Raw genomic sequence first — 20,374 nt, 5'->3', positions numbered from 1 at the left:
CAGTTCAGGAATAGCTAATGCTGCAGATGACGTCATTGTGTTACATTCATGAAGTTTACGTAATCCTCTGAAGTGATGCTGAGCTGCTGATGTCACATGTGGTCTCCCGTATTTCTTGCGAACATTGGGTGTTCCAGGTTAATGATTTATGTTTCATAGGTTTGTAATGGTGCTGTGCATAACATTAAAACCTTTTGCAATTGTAGACTGGTTTATCTTCTTTCAGTTGCCCATTTTCCTTTTTGTGCTATGCAACATTCAGATGCAGTATTTTTAGAAAGCGTCAATTTTCAGATAAAACCAGATTCAAAATATCGAGAACCCCCGCTTTTGATAGCCCTTTTGTGTCTGAAGTAATTGCATCAGAAACAAACAAATGAAAATTGAGATCAAAGATTTTTAAAGAATTTTGCAAAATCAGGTCTTTTTTTCTGTGAGATTTGTAGAATAGCTGTAAAGTTAACAATTTCATTAAAAAATAATGCATTTTACTTGAATGCGTCATATCCCTCTAAAAGAGAAATTATGAAAAAAAATATTAAACATTTTCAGGATATTGTTCCTATTACGCGTTTCTTTTTTTGAAGTGTATACTTTATTTAGAAAAAAAGAATGCCGTTAGCCTTTAATATGACTAAGGACAAAAATGTAAATGCCAACTTGTTGTTTTACTGTGCATCTCATCATGAATTAATCATTTATTTACGCAGCTATTGTTTTTATTGAAAAAATAAAAGCTTATATTTACATTTAGATAAATATATCAATAAACAGACGGGGAGAAAAATGATAGTTCAAACTGCACAATCCCGGATTTTAGACAAATGTGAATACATTCAATGGATCTATCAACCCACATGGTGTATGATATTTATTATGTAAACGTGACTTGAATTAAAACTGGTCATCTACAAATACAGATATAAATACTGCAGCTGCTTTGAAGTAATATTTATAGGCAGAGAAAACCAAAAAGGTAAGAAATATATTTATGGCACGCCAAATCCACAAAAATGAGCAAAACATACCGGTAGTTTCAAGTCGATAAACTAGGTTTATCGGTTGCAAACTATAGTTTACGGACTGTAAACTATAGTTAACAACGTTAATCTATATTATACATCTGTAAACCATAGTTAAAGCCAAAATCTATGTTTCACAACCGTAAACTATACTTAACATCGAAAAAAATCATTTGCGATTGCAAAACATAGATTATCTGATAAATACAGTTTCACGATTTGTAAACTATAGTTTACAAACCGTTAACTATAGTTTGTAACGGACCTGAGCTGCTTGGATCTCACGCACAAGTACTCCTCAGAAGCCTACACGGGAATAACCCATGTAGTACTGTGATTATTTCCGAGAATGACCCGTAAATATTATAGATCTCCTATAATAACACAAGAATAACCTGTGTTTGGACTCGTAAATAACTACGGGGAAGTTTAATGATAAGCCTTATTTAAAGTTTACAAATTTATTCAATAAATAAAAGTCACAATAGGTGTACTAATTAATATACAAGTACAATAAAATTCACTGGAAGTCGGGAATCACCCAAATTCACAATGAAATACTACACTAACACAACCTTCGTATTACGTTAATACGATAAAAGGGGGGGGGGGGTGGCGCACTAAACGAGAATGACCCGAATAGTGAGTAATAAATACTAGAAATACCTTAGAAAAACCAAAGTATTTCCGAACGAATTTACACAATCTATAAAAGCTATTTAAAGCAAGAAATTTATCTCTATAATTTCTATATCAAATCCTAGCCTTAATTCCTGCTTGAATATTCCTATAAACGCAACTAGATTATCACTTTAAATTGATTGAATTACTAAAATCTATCAAAGATAAACAATTATTTACACGGAAAGACTTTAAGACTCACTTTCAGTCAAACCGTAACAAAATTATTTAATCGTTTAATATCGAGATTAACCCAATATAAACGTCCTACGATAAATACTAGTAATTAATAGTGAAACGAGATTAACCCGTATTCACTATAAGAAAAATTGATGAATTAATTCAAAAATTACTAAATTCCTAATGAAAAATGCTAAGAATCAAATAAACAACCGCTAACCTCAAAATCTAAATGCCGAGTCCCACCGGCAATGCTTATCCTCTGCTTATATAGCTCTAGAGAGTCCCCCCGGAGACCCGCGCGCTTCCCTAGGGACGACCGGCAGATCTCCGGTACCACCGGCAGTCACCGGCAATAATCATTGTCAAATAATGTTTAATAATAACAATAGATAATCGACACAAAAATATGACAATCATAATGTAAAACATTTATACAATATGACAATATCCCCTAAGTATTAGATTTCGATAAAAAATGCTTAGTACAGAGAAATTACATTTAAAATCGGGCGTGATATTCCACAAAACAATCATCATGATGGCGGTTTCTATACATAAAGTTTCAGAATCAGAAACGATATTTACAACAAATCTAGCGTATTACAATACTGATATTCATCCAAGATGATAAAAATTAAAATCATAAGATCATATTCTTCTAGACATGTAAGTACAGTGAATCAATAATAAGAAATGTAACCGATTATGCGATGTACAAATGGGGAAAGTACAAATGTACAAACAGGGTAACACGAATCCTATATAAAACAATCGGTATCATTGTCACAATCGTGACATTTTCCCCCTCTTAAAAACTTTGGTGTCATCACCAAATTCTTAAGATAAAAAACAACAATATTTGTCACTATACATTCTCAATACATTTCTCGATCATTAATATTGAACATTAAAAAAAATGTACACAAGACAGTCATATAATTTCCTCAGTTTCCCAATCCTAACATACTTCAATTGTTAGAAATTGTTCTTTTAATATACAACAATAAAAACAAAATTACAAAATGCATATACCTAAACTCTGACCATACTTACACCACATTCTAACTAATTTTCTTCACTGAAGATTAATCAACGCTGGTCTGCTAGCCATTGTCAAAGGTCTTGTACACGAATCTTCCAGCACCATCTTGAATTCGACTCGCTTTTGTGAAAGGTATATTACAGCCATTCATAGAAATGAAACTGTCATTCAAATTGATAACTACAGGCCCAAATTGACTGTCCAGCAAGATGTCCATACCTAAGAGGCATTCATCTTCTATTCCCGCAACAATTATCTCCCTTTGTAATGCTAGATTTCCTAACTGCACTGCAAATTCAGCTTTCCCTAAGACTTTAAGTGGATCTCCATTGACCGCTACAAGGCTTGAGGCTTCCTTAAGCTCTGGTCTTTGGTCACTGGGGAGTCTCAAAAATACTTTATCAGACAATATAGTTCTCGCAGCCCCTGTGTCTGCTGTGAACTCCACTTTTGTCCCCTGAATTGTTCCCTGAACGTAAATCCCATCTGCCTTGAGGAGCTGTCTCCTAATGCACTCCCTCTGAGCATTCAGTTCCTCTTCCCTTGAAACGTCCCTGACGTAAGGCTGGAATTTCTCCTGGTTTTCAATTTTCTCCCCCGACTCATCTAAATTTCCACTTAAAATAGGTTTGATTAAAATTTTACAGTCATTTTGGCCTTCGTTACTTGGGGTCTTCTCTTGGTCACTGGAGCTGACCCCTTCTAGTTTAAAAGCGTCTCCTTTTTGTCTCTGCAATCAATATCCGAGTACACATTCCATTCTGATTGATGACTTGGTTGAAATTCTGGTGCATCAGGTGACATTGTACTTGTAGCTTGGCTTTGGTTTGTCTCTGGCTGTTCGTCTTTACTTGGTAGAGATGATGACATGGTATTCTCAGGAGTTTTCCTGTACTGTGATCTCTCTGTCCTGTGAAAATTCCTATCCGGGCACTCTCGGGCAAAATGTCCGGGCATGTTGCATATGAAGCAATTTCCCTTTGTCATCTTCATGGAATTTGCATTTCCCTTCTCAGCATAGCGATTGTCTCCCTTTCCATAAGTCTTAGCCTGTCTAATAGGGCGTCTCTCTTCATTGGTGGTCATATTGGAAGTGACTGACATATAAGCAGCTACCTGCTGTACTGCCTCTTCAATTGTTGATGGTTCTTTGTGTAATTCAATGTATTGCCTTGCCTTAGGATCCCATAGTCCTTGCAAAAATTTTTGAAATTAAGTCTTCCTGTCTTGTGCTGGCATCTCTACTAGGGTGAGCCCAGTCATAAAGACGTTTAATGTCAGCAGCATACTCTTCAAGACTTTCATCTTTTCCTTGCCTTTTGTTGTTGAATTGAGTTTTGTAGACTCTCTTATTTTCCAGTGTTCCAAATCTGGATTCTATTTCTGCAACTAAGGTCTCATAGTTCCCTATAGTCTCCTTCTTCAGCTGACCAAAAACAAAATCAGCTGCATTTCCCTGTATTCTTGGTAATATCTGCTGTAACTTATCTTTAGCGTTCCACTTGGCTAACTCAGCTACAGACTCAAAGCGATTCAGCCAAACTCTCCATATCTCGGAACCTGTGTAAGGCGGAAGCTTACAATCAAGCTTGTGGCTATCTGACTTCTTGGACTCGAACAAATCTCTAGTCTTTGAGTTGATAGGTTGCTCATTTTCAGACTGTTCTGAATCTTCATTTGATTCCTCGTAATTGCTTTCTTTGGTTTCTGTCTCTGACTTCTTGTTGTTTGAGCTGATTCTCGATATTTTAGGCTGCAGCTCGCAGTTTGTAGTATGTATCTGGCTGTTCACTTGTCCGAGATTTCGGGTAGTCGCTTCCATCACATCCTGCATGACTTTCATTGTCTGGTTGCTTACTTGTCTGAGAGTTTGAGTAGTTGCTTCCATCATATTTTGCATGGCTTTCATTGTATGGGCCATCTGTTCCATCATTAGCTTCATAGGGTCTGTGACAGAATTATTCTGTGATGATTGTGTGACTGGTTCTGACAGTTCTGTGTCTGTAGGGATTATCTCCCTTTGCTGACGTACAGTCCTTTTGGATCTTCTTATTTGACGTGTAGGCGTTGATATTCTAGCCTGAGTATCTGAGTCATTTTCTTCTTGTGTAGAGTTGTCATTGCTGGACTTGCTCTGTTCCCCTCGGAGTGATCTATTTAACGCTGACGGCGATAAATCTATGAGGAGTTCCTCATCTGTGGATTGTCCTCTGGAATGTCCGGGATTAAGGGATGGCTCCATCCTAGTCTTGGATCTGGTATAGTACCTATGCATGGATTTTTCTCAGCACTGGTTCTGGGTTACGTATCTCTGGATCCACCGATGTACTTGGCAGATCCCACCGCTGCCACCAAATGTAACGGACCTGAGCTGCTTGGATCTCACGCACAAGTACTCCTCAGAAGCCTACACGGGAATAACCCATGTAGTACTGTGATTATTTCCGAGAATGACCCGTAAATATAGATCTCCTATAATAACACAAGAATAACCTGTGTTTGGACTCGTAAATAACTACGGGGAAGTTTAATGATAAGCCTTATTTAAAGTTTACAAATTTATTCAATAAAAAAAAAGTCACAATAGGTGTACTAATTAATATACAAGTACAATAAAATTCACTGGAAGTCGGGAATCACCCAAATTCACAATGAAATACTACACTAACACAACCTTCGTATTACGTTAATACGATAAAAGGGGGGGGGGGGGGTGGCGCACTAAACGAGAATGACCCGAATAGTGAGTAATAAATACTAGAAATACCTTAGAAAAACCAAAGTATTTCTGAACGAATCTACACAATCTATAAAAGCTATTTAAAGCAAGAAATTTATCTCTATAATTTCTATATCAAATCCTAGCCTTAATTCCTGCTTGAATATTCCTATAAACGCAACTAGATTATCACTTTAAATTGATTGAATTACTAAAATCTATCAAAGATAAACAATTATTTACACGGAAAGACTTTAAGACTCACTTTCAGTCAAACCGTAACAAAATTATTTAATCGTTTAATATCGAGATTAACCCAATATAAACGTCCTACGATAAATACTAGTAATTAATAGTGAAACGAGATTAACCCGTATTCACTATAAGAAAAATTGATGAATTAATTCAAAAAAATTACTAAATTCCTAATGAAAAATGCTAAGAATCAAATAAACAACCGCTAACCTCAAAATCTAAATGCCGAGTCCCACCGGCAATTCTTATCCTCTGCTTATATAGCTCTAGAGAGTCCCCCGGAGACCCGCGCGCTTCCCTAGGGACGACCGGCAGATCTCCGGTACCACCGGCAGTCACCGGCAATAATCATTGTCAAATAATGTTTAATAATAACAATAGATAATCGACATAAAAATATGACAATCATAATGTAAAACATTTATACAAAATGACAATATCCCCTAAGTATTAGATTTCGATAAAAAATGCTTAGTACAGAGAAATTACATTTAAAATCGGGCGTGATATTCCACAAAACAATCATCATGATGGCGGTTTCTATACATAAAGTTTCAGAATCAGAAACGATATTTACAACAAATCTAGCGTATTACAATACTGATATTCATCCAAGATGATAAAAATTAAAATCATAAGATCATATTCTTCTAGACATGTAAGTACAGTGAATCAATAATAAGAAATGTAACCGATTATGCGATGTACAAATGGGGAAAGTACAAATGTACAAACAGGGTAACACGAATCCTATATAAAACAATCGGTATCATTGTCACAATCGTGACAAGTTAACGATCTGATAAATATAGTTTCACGATTTGTAAAACTATGATTAACAACTCTTAACTATAGTTTACGATTGTAAACTATAGTTTACAAACGTGAATCTATGTTTATCAACAAAATCTATTGTTAACGCTTTATTCAGACAGATAAACTTAGATTAGCATTCGTAAACTATAGTTAACAACCGTTAATATAGTTTTACAGATGAAAACTATACTTTAAGAATCGTTAACTATAGTTTACGGTTTGTAAACTATAGTTTACAGTCGATAAACCTAGTTTATCAATTGTGAAACTAGGTTTATCTCATTTTTGTGAATTTGGCGTGCCATATATATTTTTAGGATTTTTGTTTGAATTTGATCATTTATATTGTTACATTTTGTTGATGATGGTATTCTATTACATGTTTTGGTGCGGGGGTAAAACTATCATTGAATCTCTTTTGTTATTTATAAAACATACCTCTGCTGACCATTAGACCTTCATTAAGGATAGATGATACAATGAGACGCCATGGCTTGCCTATGGAGGGCTGCAAATTTTAAAGCTATTCTCGGCACTCAGGGCCATTGAGGAGTGAAGGAATGTCATGTGAACTCGGTTTTTAAGGTCTCATCCGAAGGACCGGTCTCCACTTTCCGCAGTAAGATTAGAACCTGCAAAGTTATAATAATTATTAGGATTCTTCTCCTTGCTGCGCGACTCCAGAGCAAACGCTCTAAGTGCATGAACTGTACCAGACGGGCGACAATTGAAAAAGTACATATTTTTCCAGAGCAAACTTGAATGAGATAGAGAAACACAAACAGCAGCACTTATAGTCTAAATGTTAGCTCAAGGCTTATGTAAGGCTATCACTTATCGCGCACAATGCTTTTTATTTTAACCCGCTAAGATTAAGTAAGAATAAAAGAACCCACAGCCTATATTAACAGATACATGAATACACCGATGATTAGGTCTGAAAATTTATACAAGGAACCTATACCAGACCGCTACTGCTTAAATTCCATGTATGTGATCCAAGCCTCTCCTGATTTTTAAAGACAGATGGTGTTTTAGAGAGAGATGCCACTTTTAAGCTATATTATAGAACAGTTCTACTCTTATTGAGGAACTGATCAGAAATCTCAGAACAGTTCAAACGTTTCAGTAATGCTGCAATACCTAGACACCGTTAAAGCAGTAATAATTTCCCTATTTTCCCTATTTTAATTTAAGATGCTAAGGATATTGATATTGGTTGTCCTTGTTGTCTTTACACAACACTGTGAAGTTGTTCATGGCCGCGGTGGTCATGAAGGTCGAGGTGGTGGTGGTAAAGGTCGTGGTGCTGAGAATCGTGGCCGTGTACTTAATTATTACTACTAGAATATAGTATACTGCTAATATAAAAAGGCACAGCAAAGCATAGGATATCTCTTCGCAGAAAACATCTTTATTAATCATGGTACCTGTAAAATGCGAAACGAAATAGAAATGAAACGAAATGAACTCTACCGAAACGAAACGAAATCAAAACCAAACGAAACGAAATCAAAACCAAACCTACCGAAACGAAACGAAACAAGACTGTCAGAATGTTTTCAAAATCAACATATATACATGTAATTAATCTAATTATATATAATGTGTAACTGCATAATTGTGGACTATTATTACTTCGTATAAATTTATATTGTTCTATATTTATATAATATATCAAAACTGATAAATGCTGCCTTCTCTAGTGATGTATTTGTGAACATACTTTTCCTGTATAATTTCAAAATACTAATTTCAATATGCGTAGTATTCTTTAATTTAAATAGTACACCTATTTAATTATCTAGATACAGCATTTCTCAAATTTTATGGGTTTTTAACGGATCGAAGTGTCGAAATAAAGTTACTCTACTGTTGTATTGTTGTATTGGTCAGTAATGATCATTTGTTAAGAATCTAATCATGTGATATTTTTGGAGGGGAATTTTCTATTGCGTGTTATGTACAGTATAGTTCGTCATTGAATTCTTTATACTTTTGACCTTTTTTTAAAATCAAATATAATTCTCATGATCAGGGATGTAAATTACTATATTGCTATATTGTTCTAGGACTTTTACACCTCATGTCAAATATCTACTGAACAACTGTATAATTCGATCGTTGATTTTTCCAGTAAATGATGAAAACTTTACTTGGAGTCATTCCATTCCTACTGAACCTGAACCGACCCTCTGAAGCCGGGTTGTATATATGTTATGCTTGTATATGTAAATGTATCACTAGAGAAGGGAGCATTTATTGGTGTTTAAACTTATATTAACAAGTGCTTTAACTGAAATGAATAGACAATCCATACAATATGCAATTGCTCATTATATGATTATATACCTTGATTCGAAAAACATTCTGATAGTTTTGTTTCGTTTCGTTTCGGTAGGTTTCCTTTTAATTTCGTTTCGTTTTGTTTTTTTCGGTAGGTTTCATTTCGTTTTCTGTAGATTTTGTTTTGCTTCAATTCATTTCGTTTCGCATTTACCGCTTACAGGTTTCCATATAAATCAAGGCAGTATTGAACATCGATCCCGATGCAAATTACGTCACTTCCGTTATGCGAAGGGATAACAAGTGGGATACAATGAAAAAATGAAGAACGAAATTAATCTACCTTTTCTCAGAAGATTAATATATTTATCCCCCCTCTCTTGAATTCAAAGAAGACTTTAAAAAGTTCAAAAAAAATATTATATATTTTATACAATGATTTTTCTGTTCTTAATAATATTTGATAATAGCGAGCGTCGCGAAGCGACGCTCGCGAAGCGAGCTCAATAGACTAACGTGTACGAACGGAGGAAATTCGGGTTGAAATCTGCACATTGTTCCAAGAAATTTTTATCTGACCGCGTGAAAAAATTCTTATATCCCAGTAATCCTTTGCGGTGCATAGCAACATGCAGTACCGCACTTACCGTGTAGGGACGAATAGCGTTTCTAAGAAAAATTCTTACCTTTAAATTGCGTGCATCTTTTCACAATTAAAAATTCTTAAATCACTCAAACCACCTCCACATATGCACATGGGGCTTGTAACGTAAACAAATCTGTACCTATCTGAACTTTTGCTTACTCATGACGTCATTTCCTTCTCCGACTTTACCCGACAAACTACCACGAAAACACTCGGATTTCCTCGGATGACTCTTACCTCGCACATAACATTGAATGGAGCGTAGCGGAGTTAGCCGAGGATTACCGATTGCCACGAAAAGTGCCGATGACACGAGTAAAAATAAAACAACAGGCCCTTTTCGACTAACAAATAGAGCTGTCTCAGGATAATAAATAAATTATAATAAACCATGCATAGTATTTTCTTAACCCGTTTTACTTTTTTTTCATTCTTTGATCTCGGTCATCTCCTTCCGGGTCGTCTGCTTTGTTTACAAACAGTGAAGACTGGCAAGAATTTGTGAAGACTGACAATTTTCTCAAAACAACTTCTTATTGGGTAACAAGTATATAGTAGCTTATTTAAGAGTGCAATAATATATTGCAGTTAAATATTTCTGTCATATAGGCCTATAACTAGAATATTTCTCTCTCTGAAATCTGCAATATAATGGAAAACAGTACCCACTTTAAAGATCAGACTGTTGATGGCAATGATTTTGACAAAATGGTTTTCAACATAAGTAATGTTCCTGGAGATGGCAACTGCTTCTTTCATTGTTTAAGTCTTGCTCTCAATGGCAATTTCACAATGACAAATGTTTACAGACAGACAATCTGTGAGCATATACTTAAAAACTGGGAACACTTCAGCAACAATATTGAACTTCAAGAACACACACCTTTGTCATATTTTCAGAGTATGATTTTAGGTAATGATTATGCTTCCTCCTGTGAAATTGAAGTTGCTGCTAAATTGTTTCACTGTCAAATCAATGTCTGGCTTGAATGTAAGAATAGTGACAATGTCATATCCCATGTTCTTACCAAATTTGAAAGTGACACTCTCTCTCAAGATCAGCCTATACATTTACTGTTAAGGCATCAACATTATCAGTATTTAACACCAAAATCAGAAATACCATTCATGAATTTGACATCAAATCAAGTTCCCAATATTGTTCAAACAGATAAAACATGTGGTCAAATCAACACAAAAAATCAACAAAATCACTGCTTTTTGGGTCTTGAGCATGAAAATGCATCAAATGACAATTCATGTGAATTACATTTAGGCTCCAATTCTCAGAGTACAACAAATTCCAATACATGTGCACAAAAAAGCACAGCTAAAATCATGAAAAATGTCAGGAATAACATTTTTTCAGAACATGCCTATGCAAGTACTGAAGTAGACAATATTAATGACCATTCTTATGCCCAGATGCACAATCAGCAAATAACAGAAGTCAACAATGCTAATTACATTTCTGATGAGCATACTTATGCAAGCAAAACAAATCAATTCAATCAGTGTCATTCAAGTCTGCCAGAGAGCTCCATTGTTCAACATCAAGAAAATACAGACACTCAAAATTCTTTCAACAAACATACATCCTCATCAACCATATCAAGTCCATTAAGAAATGAAACAAATCAGGGCTCTATTTCCAAAACATTACTGTCTACAAACACAGCTCAAATCGAACGTGAAACAACACAACTGGAAACAATGACAACAAACTCTGATAATTTGAAAAGTACACAAAATACAAGAAAAAGACATGCTCAACAAAATTTACATGATCCTTCACCTACTTCCCAAAAACAAAACAAAAGAGAAAAACATACCCATTTATCGCAACACGAGAAAAAACTTCAAGAACGCTGCAGAAAATTTGGTGTGCCATATGAAATGCCAGCACAAAACGAAACATATCTTAAGTTGAAAAGTAGAAAGGGAAGATTAAACTCGAAAATTCAAAATAAAATAAATACTTATAAAATCCATGAAAATGAAATTCCCCCTCCTCCTCCTCCTTCTGAAGACAACCAACATTTTGATAAGGCAATGGATTCAATAAGAGCATTTGAACTTTGTACAATATATAATGAAAGGAGACTAGATATGAAAATGGCCACAAGTGAAATTTGTACGCGTTGTTATAGAGATAAGCAAAATATAAAATTATACTCAAAAGAAAACAATATGGACCCAGGTAAATTACCTGAGGAACTAAAAGATCTTACAATTGTAGAACAACAACTAATCAGTAGAATTACTCCATGCATTAATGTCCACATGCTAAATCATGGTGGTATTGCATCTTCAGGTCATTGTGTCACTTTCCCCCAAGAAATCAATGAACCAGCAAAAATTTTTCCTAGATTGCCCCCTGAAATACAAATAATAAAAGTTAGAAAAAAAGGCAAAAATGATACCTCCAAAGAATTTCGAGTCCGGCGTTTAAAAATTGAACAGTCCTTAAAATGGCTTAAGAAAAATAATCCTGCATACTCTGACATCATTATTAGTAATGAAAGGTTGCAATCAATTCCTGAAGATGGACAATTAACCGACATTGTTACATTAGAATTCAAAGAAAATACTGTCCACAAAAATGATAAAGGTCCATCACTTGATCAGACAGACATTGGGGTTTCTCAGGGCTTTACACATTCTGGTGCTCAACTACCAGATTCAAATATACACATACGAGAAAAGGTAGAGAAAATTGTTACTGAAATAATTGGTGAAAACCATGGGGGAGTTACTATGAACAGACTGGGCACCATCACCATTCCTTGGCCTACAAGAGACAACATCCCTGTATCTGAATTTACAACACAACACTTCTTTACCCTTGCCTTTCCTGCTCTTTTTCCCTATGGCTCTGGAGACTTTTTTGTCAACAGGCCTATTACATTATCTTCTATGGGACTGTGGGCTGAACATTTAATATGGTACAGTGATGGAAGGTTTGCAAAACATCCATACTTTAAATTTGTTGTTCATAACATGATAATGAGAAAAAGGGCGCTTGAACAAAGTAGTTTCATTATTAAACAGAAACTTGGTGATCAGCAATTTACTATAAACGAGTTGAAAAAATTAATTGAAAATGGTGACACTTCAATTTGCCAAAAAATTCTCTATTTTGGGGGAAATTTAAGAGGGACATCTCAGTACTGGGAACAAAGGGGGAAAGAATTAAGAGCATTAGTGCAATATAAAATAAATGAAGGTGCAGGTCTGCCCTCATTTTTCACTACTGGCAGTTGTGCAGAATTTCACTTTAAACCTCTTAAACGTTTGCTTTCAATGTATGTTTCAGAGACAACTGGTTTATCTGTAGATCTAACAGACAAAAATATCCTTTTCAAAACTCTTCAGGAAAATGCTCATATAGTTGCACATTATTTTGATCTCAGAACTCAGTCATACTTCAAAAATGTAATGGGACCCGTCTTTGGTGTTGACTCCTACTGGTACAGGCAAGAGTTTGCCAAATCCAGAGGTATGGTCCACTGGCACGGCCTTTGTTGGAGGTCAGATAGAGAGCCTCATGAATTAATACACAATGCTATTTCAGCTGGTCTATCTGATGAACAATGTGCTGTGAAACTTTCTCAATGGGCAGCTGAAAATTTTGGTATGACTGCTTCTCATCCTGCTGGTAAGGATGAAAGTGGTAATCCAAACAGAAATTTGTGGCCTCCACCTGAAGGTAATGCTCCTCCTCCTCCTGAAGAAAATAACCCTCTTTTTAAACTTCTCCTGGATGTTAGTATTTCCCAAGAAAGCCTTCTGGAAGATCACTTGCTTTTAACCAATAGATTTAATCTGCATCGTTGTTCCGATTACTGCCTACGACAATTACGACCAAATAATTCACAAAAAAGTTGTAGAATGGAGTTTCCAAAACAATTACGTTCATCACCAGCAATAGTAAAGGATCGAAATGGATCCCATCGCTTAGAAATGGAAAGAGATCATCCAGTACTTGTTCAACACTCTCGCTTTCATACACAAGGCTGGAGAGCCAACGGTGATATTTCACTAATTCTTTCCAAAAGTGATCCTTCCAATCCATCAGTTGATGAAATTATTGCAACTGAAAGATATATTACAGGTTATGCCTGCAAGGGAAATGAACCCACTGGTGCTCTCTCAGATCTCTTCTCTGATATGGTTAACTGTGCAGATGAATCTTCTGGTATAACTGGTAAATCAATTTGTACTAAACTTTTAATGGAAACAGTAAAAAGGGACATTTCCTCTGTTGAAGCATGTTATGAACTTTCTTCTATTCCTCTGTATAGATCCAGTCACTGCTTTCAATCAGTTAGTCTATCAGGGTGTCGGGTACTTGAACAATCTGGAATGGACACAATAACAAAGAGTACAATCATTGATAAGTACATCTCCAGAAATCAAAATGATACATGTTCACTTTATCAATATATTTGCAAAAATGGCAAAGTCCCTGTTATATCTGGGCCTACTCAAGCCAACTGGCCTTTAGATGAAAATTATTGTAAAACTTCTTTATTACTTCATTGGCCTAATTGGAGAACTATTTCTGATATCAAAGATCAAAATTTGTCTTGGACCGAAAAATTTACTTCCTTTTTAGAACTTGATTCGTGTCCAAATTTTATAAAAGCAGACGTTGATAGAGCCAAGCACAAACAACTTGATGACTCCACCCCTGAAGAGGATGTATCTAACAATGATGTGGACCAACCTGACTGGATAGAAGCTATACGTCCAAATCCATATTTTGATGAGTTGTCTGTAGATTTTCATTTTGATGATGGTGGCCCTGACCATGACTGGAGTAAAACGTCCAATGATTACCCTGCTGACTTCGGTGCAGAATGGTGGGACAACATTACGAAAGCTGCCAATATAGATCAATCTTTAAATATACCCCAGGTGGATCTGGAAAAAATGAACAACGAGCAAAAATTAGCTTTCAATATTGTTATGAAAACACTTTTTAATTATACCAACAAACCGGATGATTATAAGCCCCTTCGTATGATTGTAACTGGTACAGCAGGTTCTGGAAAATCTTTTCTTATAAATTGTCTTGTAAAAGCTATACGTCTTTTCTACCAATCAAATAAATCTGTTCAAGTATTGTGCCCAACAGGTAGTAGTGCTAATTTAATCTCTGGAGTTACACTCCATAGTTTCTTAAAAATACCTACCCAGTTCAGAGGAAGAGAAATGAAAGCACCAGAGGGTTCTATCGGGGAAAGCCTCCAGGAGAATTTTTCTGATCTTCATGTTATTCTAGTTGATGAAAGATCACTGATTGGTTCAACAACACTTGGGTGGATGGAGTTTCACAGTAGATGTGGCACTGGCATTTCTGATCAGAGTTGGGGAGGTCTCCCAGTAGTTGTTTTCTTAGGTGATGACGTCCAACTTCCACCAGTTCTAGATAACCCTGTTTACCATTCTAAAAATACATCACCAGCATCTATGCATGGTGTCCTTGTCTGGCAGGATTTTAAAACAGCTGTTGCATTAAATACAATTATCCGTCAAGGAGAACAAGAAAAAGAGCTTAAAGATGTCCTCTCCAATCTACGCCAATATACAGTTACACCATCTCAGGCTGTATGGTTACAACAGTTTCAATGGAGCAATCTGAAAAAAAAATATGGAGACAATATTCTTAAAAGACTGTCAGACAGGGGACTCTTTGTTTTTCCAACACATGACGAAGAATGGTCGCACAATAAATCAAAATTACTTGAAGTTAACAAGTTGTTCCCGGTTGCAAAAATATCTGCTGTTGGAAAAGGCTCCCATTCTAAATCTGGTGAAAGTGAAAAGGCAGGTGGTCTTCTTCATACGCTTTACATTTGCAAGGGTTCAAAAGTTATGCTTTCAGTAAATCTGTGTGTTAAATTTGGTCTTTTTAATGGTGCTATTGGCATTGTTGAAGATATTTTGTATTTCAATGAAAGGAGACCACCTGCACTTCCTGATGTTGTTGTAGTTCACATACCTAGCTATAGTGGTCCCCCATTTATATCATCTGCTCCAAAACTTGTTCCCATAGTTCCTGTGGAAAGAAAAATTGATTGTAGATGTCATTTTTGCAAACGGAAACAAATACCACTTCGATTAGGGTGGGCAACAACTATTCACCGTTGCCAAGGAATGACAATCGGGGAGGGGGAAGTAAATAGATACATTATCATAAATCCTGGAACAAGAGCTTTTGAATCCAGAAATCCAGGTGCCCTTTTTGTTGCTTTATCAAGAGCCAAATCCACTGGTAGAGATAATTCTGACCCTGATTTCGCTTGGCACCCATCTGTTCTGATTAATGAGGATAGGGTTTGTCATAAAGTGAGTACTCCAACAACAGTGGCAAGGGAACGAGAAATAAGAAGAATAGAAAATATTGCCAAGCAAACAACCAAAGCCTATGAAAATCTGATAAATGATCCCGTCCTTAATTCATTGTTTCAAAGGTTCAATGTGTCTTCTACTTCAGAAGAATAATTATACATGTACTTTCTTTATCTGTCTAAAATGGCTTATTAATATTTCTTCTGTAACCCTTTAAGATCAGTGAACGGTGGGAGACATGACAGTCTCTAACTGAACACTAGTTCTTAACTGAATAATTACGCAAGCGTGTTACTTTGTAACATGTGTTATTGATGTTTTAACCTACAGGTTTCACATAGTTGTTACATTTTCTACAATTTTGAATTATGACATGCATGTCTTTGTGATTAGAAAGTCATTCTTTACCTGCAATCAATCAATGAAGTGGATTCAATGAAATGCCAGTGCCACATCATCAGTAATTAACTTAACTGTTTATATATTTCTATATATAAACAATAAAGTGTTTAAATTCAAGTAGTATACTTAATCTTTTTCTTCTGCACACTGCCAGCTAGTCATAAAAATAATACTTTGAACCAGAAGAACTTCTTTTAACCTAATATTATTAAAATTTATCACATCTGTGCAAGTCTGGGCCTGAGGGGGATTCAGTACTCAGTCTACATTTCTATAAATGTTTTGTAACCTTTTGAGTGTCTGTGTCGTTTACAAACTTTTTTTCATCAAAATTTCTGCTTACAAATGCGCCTCAATGATACTTCAAATAGCTGTCTATTATTTAAAAGAGCAGATGACGGTGGGAGATATGACAATCTCTAACTGAACACTGCTCGTTTTAAACAATTTGTATTAAAGCATACGTCATATATTGTATAAATAGTTTTACACCTTATATATTTGCTGTGCTTTTCGCTTTATTTAACAATGATATCGATTTGTATCTCATAATTTCATGTCATACTCATGCATATACAAATCACATGAAAGTGGTGTCATTAAGGCTACAGGGAATTCATGTAGATGCAATATTATATATAGGGGAACAAGCCATCAAACACTAAAATTACATTTTCTGATTTTAAATATGAATAATGTATAATTCATGTTTGTGAATTGCGGTGTATAAAACACACAGACTTGCATAGAGATCTATTTTTCATGACCTGCTCAACATTTTATAAATAATTTTCAATGATTCATCTTCTAATTTTTGAAATGTGAAAATCAGTTTGTCACTTTCAATGCCATTCAAATCAATTTCAAAATTTTCTAAACTAAAGGTCTGAGTTTTTCTGTTGTCATAATAAATGGAAATTCATTTTAGTAGTAAAATGAGTTTATTAAGTATACTGACAAATGAATGGTATTTAAAATAGCACATTTTTTCCTATTCTAGAAGATGAATTTAATAGTTGCAACAGACTCCCGGGGGAGAGGTTTTCATTCTTACCTTGAGAGAGTGCAGCCTTTCCCACTTCATTGGCAAGTGTCTATCCTTTTCAAACCTGGGGCATCAATTGAAAAATTAACTCATGAGACTCAACGTTTAATCAAATCTTCATCTGATAAAACTGCACCATGTCATGTGGTTTTCATGGGAGGAATATGCAACTTAACCGAGAAACTTAAACATCAATCTGGAACTGAAATTGTTTACCAACATTCTTCAGACAAAGTTCAAACACTGCTTTACAATATTGAAAAATCATTTCATCAAATCTCTCTTGCAACATCTTCCACTGTTCAATTTGCTACTATTCCCCCTGTATCTATAAAGAAATTTAAAGAATATCAGGGTACAAGAGGAAAACTAAAGACAAGTATATATTCACCAAATCAAACTGCAGCTCAACAGGAAGCCCTTGAAAATGATATTAGATTTATCAATGACAAAATATCTGAATACAGTACAAACTATAATAGTTCTAGTATACGCCTTGACAAAGACGTAACAAAAATTTCAATTAAAAAAGGGGGAAGAAATGGAAAATGCAGAAAAAGACTGTCAAAATATGTATATGACAATTTTTATGATGGGGTCCATCCAGAAAGCTTTCTTGCAGAAAAATGGTTTTTCAAAATATGTTCATCTATTATCAATTTTCAAAATTCAAAACTTATAGATATAGATTTTTCTGAAGATGAAGAAGAAGAGCTAGACACATGGGATTTTAAGAAAAATTAAGTTCATGTGATCTGATTACAAAAAGAAATAATTTCCCCAATGGCCCATATTCCAACAATAAATTTTACAGATATCCCATTTCATGATACCTTTTTTACAACCTTGTTCATGTTGTTAACACTGATATATTTCTTTAAAATATTTCCCTGATTTTCAATGGTGGGAGACATGCCAGTCTCTAACTGTGAAATCATTTTCATTACATCTATACAATTTACAATGAGGCCCTTAATTCTTCATGTTTTGATTATGTATTTATTTTTTTTTTTATTATTTTTGATTTAATAGTGATAAACATGTATATATTTCAAGAATCAGCTACTATATACTTGTTACCTCCGAGCATAACGCAAAAGTTCAGTTCCACCAGTTTTTAAAATGCAAGGACAATTAAATTTCAACTGATTACAGGTTAGTAAAACAATTATAACTATGTGTTTGGATAAGATAAATATAAACAGAAGCTCTAAAAGTGGAATACTTACCAGGGTGCTTTTTTTTTTCAAAGATATCATCTCTGTCAGTGCTTGCATGTATCACTTACTTAATCACCATCTCACCTCACCTCACCTGTTTTTCATCTGTTGGGACCAATGACGTCACACCATAAAGAAGTGTGGTTCACAAAGTGTTAAAGTTAAAAGTAAGTATACAGTGACAATCATTCTCTGTAAATATAAATCAAACAATTATTTTACAAATAGAAATAGGTTATATGATGATTTAAATCATACTTTTTAAATTATGACACACATGAGACATTGTATCATCATGTCCATATCTAGATAGAACGTTCTATCGTTAAAGTGATATTGTCCTACGGACCCGGTTTAAAATATGTGGTGAGGGCTTGTACGGAGACACAGTTACATCATTCTAACTAGTCCATGTTTTGCTGCGCTCGCCCCAACGGTCACACCGTAAAACATATTATATATTAGGAAAAACCACATATTTTTCATTGAAGGACATATGCGCAATCAACCGATAGCTTTCACAGCAAGAATGTCAGAAAATGCCACCAATATTCAACCAAATGACACAATACCCTATACGATGAATGTCGTCAACTCTGGAAATGGTTATCAATGTAATGTTTTCACTGCACCAAAGAACGGATTCTATTTCTTCACCTGGAGTGTTACCTCGAAATTCCCAGTTGTCACAGCATTGGTGAAGAACAACGATACAATAGCCGTACTCTCTTGTCATAACTTCTCTAACCCCGGGAAAAGAAACACGTGTTCTCAATCGACGACTATCCAACTAACGGCCGGTGATCAAGTTTCGGTCAGAGCAACGGAAACCATGGACATTGTCAGCGCTTCTTACTGGCCTTCGTTTTCTGGATTTCGATTATAAGGGGAAAATTAGGCAGATAAAAGTTTTTCTGCCTCTTGTTTGAAATGCCAAACTTTTATGATCTTTTGGCTTTCTGAATAAAAGAATCTGCAGTATATTGTTGTTTATTAATCACTAATTTATTCTTTTCTTAGCAAACCATTACTTACATGTGGAAAAAATAAACAAACATCATCGAATTGTATAAAAACCAAGATGTGTTTATGAAACACTAATGCCCCCGAATTGCAGCATAGCGAAGGTTGAACTTTCTAAAATGCAAATCATGTTGGTACCCAAAGTGTGGCCTTCTCACAAAAAATACACTCGTGAAATATGAGAGCCCTAGCACCACCTGTTCAAAAGTCATGGCCAAGGTTAAAGTTATTTAAAGGTAGGTCAAACTCTAGGGTGAAGGTTAAAGTTGTTGGTATCTAAAGAAAAGTCTTGTCACACGAATAATATATTTGAAGTATGAAACTCTCAGCACCATCTGTTCAAAAGTTATACACAAGGATAAAGTTTTTTTTAAAGTAGGTCAAACTCCAAGTCAAAGGGGCAAAGTTGTTGGTTTCCAATGAAAAATCTTGTTTTAAGGATTACACATGTGAAGTATAAAAGCCCTAACCCACCCTTACCGATCAGAAGTTTATGGCCATGGTTAAAGTTTTTTTTAAAAGTAGATCAATCTCCAAGGTCAAAGGGTAAAAATTGTTGGTACGCAATGAGGTATTTTCACAAAGAATACATATTCGAAGTATGAAAGTCCTACCATCAACCGTCCATGGCCAAAGTAAAAGTTTAGTATTTTTTGTGTAAAAATGTGTCAAACTCC

At 35.1% G+C, this 20,374-nt stretch overlaps 1 protein-coding gene and 1 long non-coding RNA gene across 5 annotated transcripts; one reads left to right on the top strand and one right to left on the bottom strand.

Moving 5' to 3' along the window:
* Positions 1-877: 877 nt before the first annotated feature.
* On the top strand, positions 878-19,652 carry LOC134234964 (uncharacterized). Its single transcript, XM_062717047.1, has 3 exons — positions 878-976; positions 7,916-8,045; positions 19,166-19,652. Exons 2-3 carry the CDS (start codon positions 7,916-7,918, stop codon positions 19,558-19,560), a joined length of 525 nt encoding a protein of 174 aa, XP_062573031.1. The 5' UTR covers positions 878-976; the 3' UTR covers positions 19,561-19,652.
* On the bottom strand, positions 11,727-19,132 carry LOC134234948 (uncharacterized). 4 transcript variants are annotated; one of them, XR_009985293.1, is made up of 6 exons: positions 19,024-19,132; positions 17,464-18,866; positions 15,658-15,714; positions 14,849-15,293; positions 14,380-14,576; positions 11,727-14,010 (listed from the first exon to the last, which is right to left on the bottom strand). It is a non-coding gene; the product is annotated as an uncharacterized LOC134234948 (long non-coding RNA). The 4 variants fall into 4 exon arrangements; XR_009985292.1 differs by having other exon boundaries at positions 17,464-17,782; positions 18,684-19,062; XR_009985290.1 differs by having other exon boundaries at positions 17,464-19,057.
* Positions 19,653-20,374: the final 722 nt, after the last annotated feature.

This window comes from Saccostrea cucullata, unplaced genomic scaffold (assembly GCF_032062105.1).
Source record: "Saccostrea cucullata isolate Sc308-1 unplaced genomic scaffold, CSIRO_AGI_Scuc_v1 ctg617, whole genome shotgun sequence".
NCBI lineage: Eukaryota > Metazoa > Mollusca > Bivalvia > Ostreida > Ostreidae > Saccostrea > Saccostrea cuccullata.
This window is presented reverse-complemented; position numbering and strand designations above follow the sequence as displayed.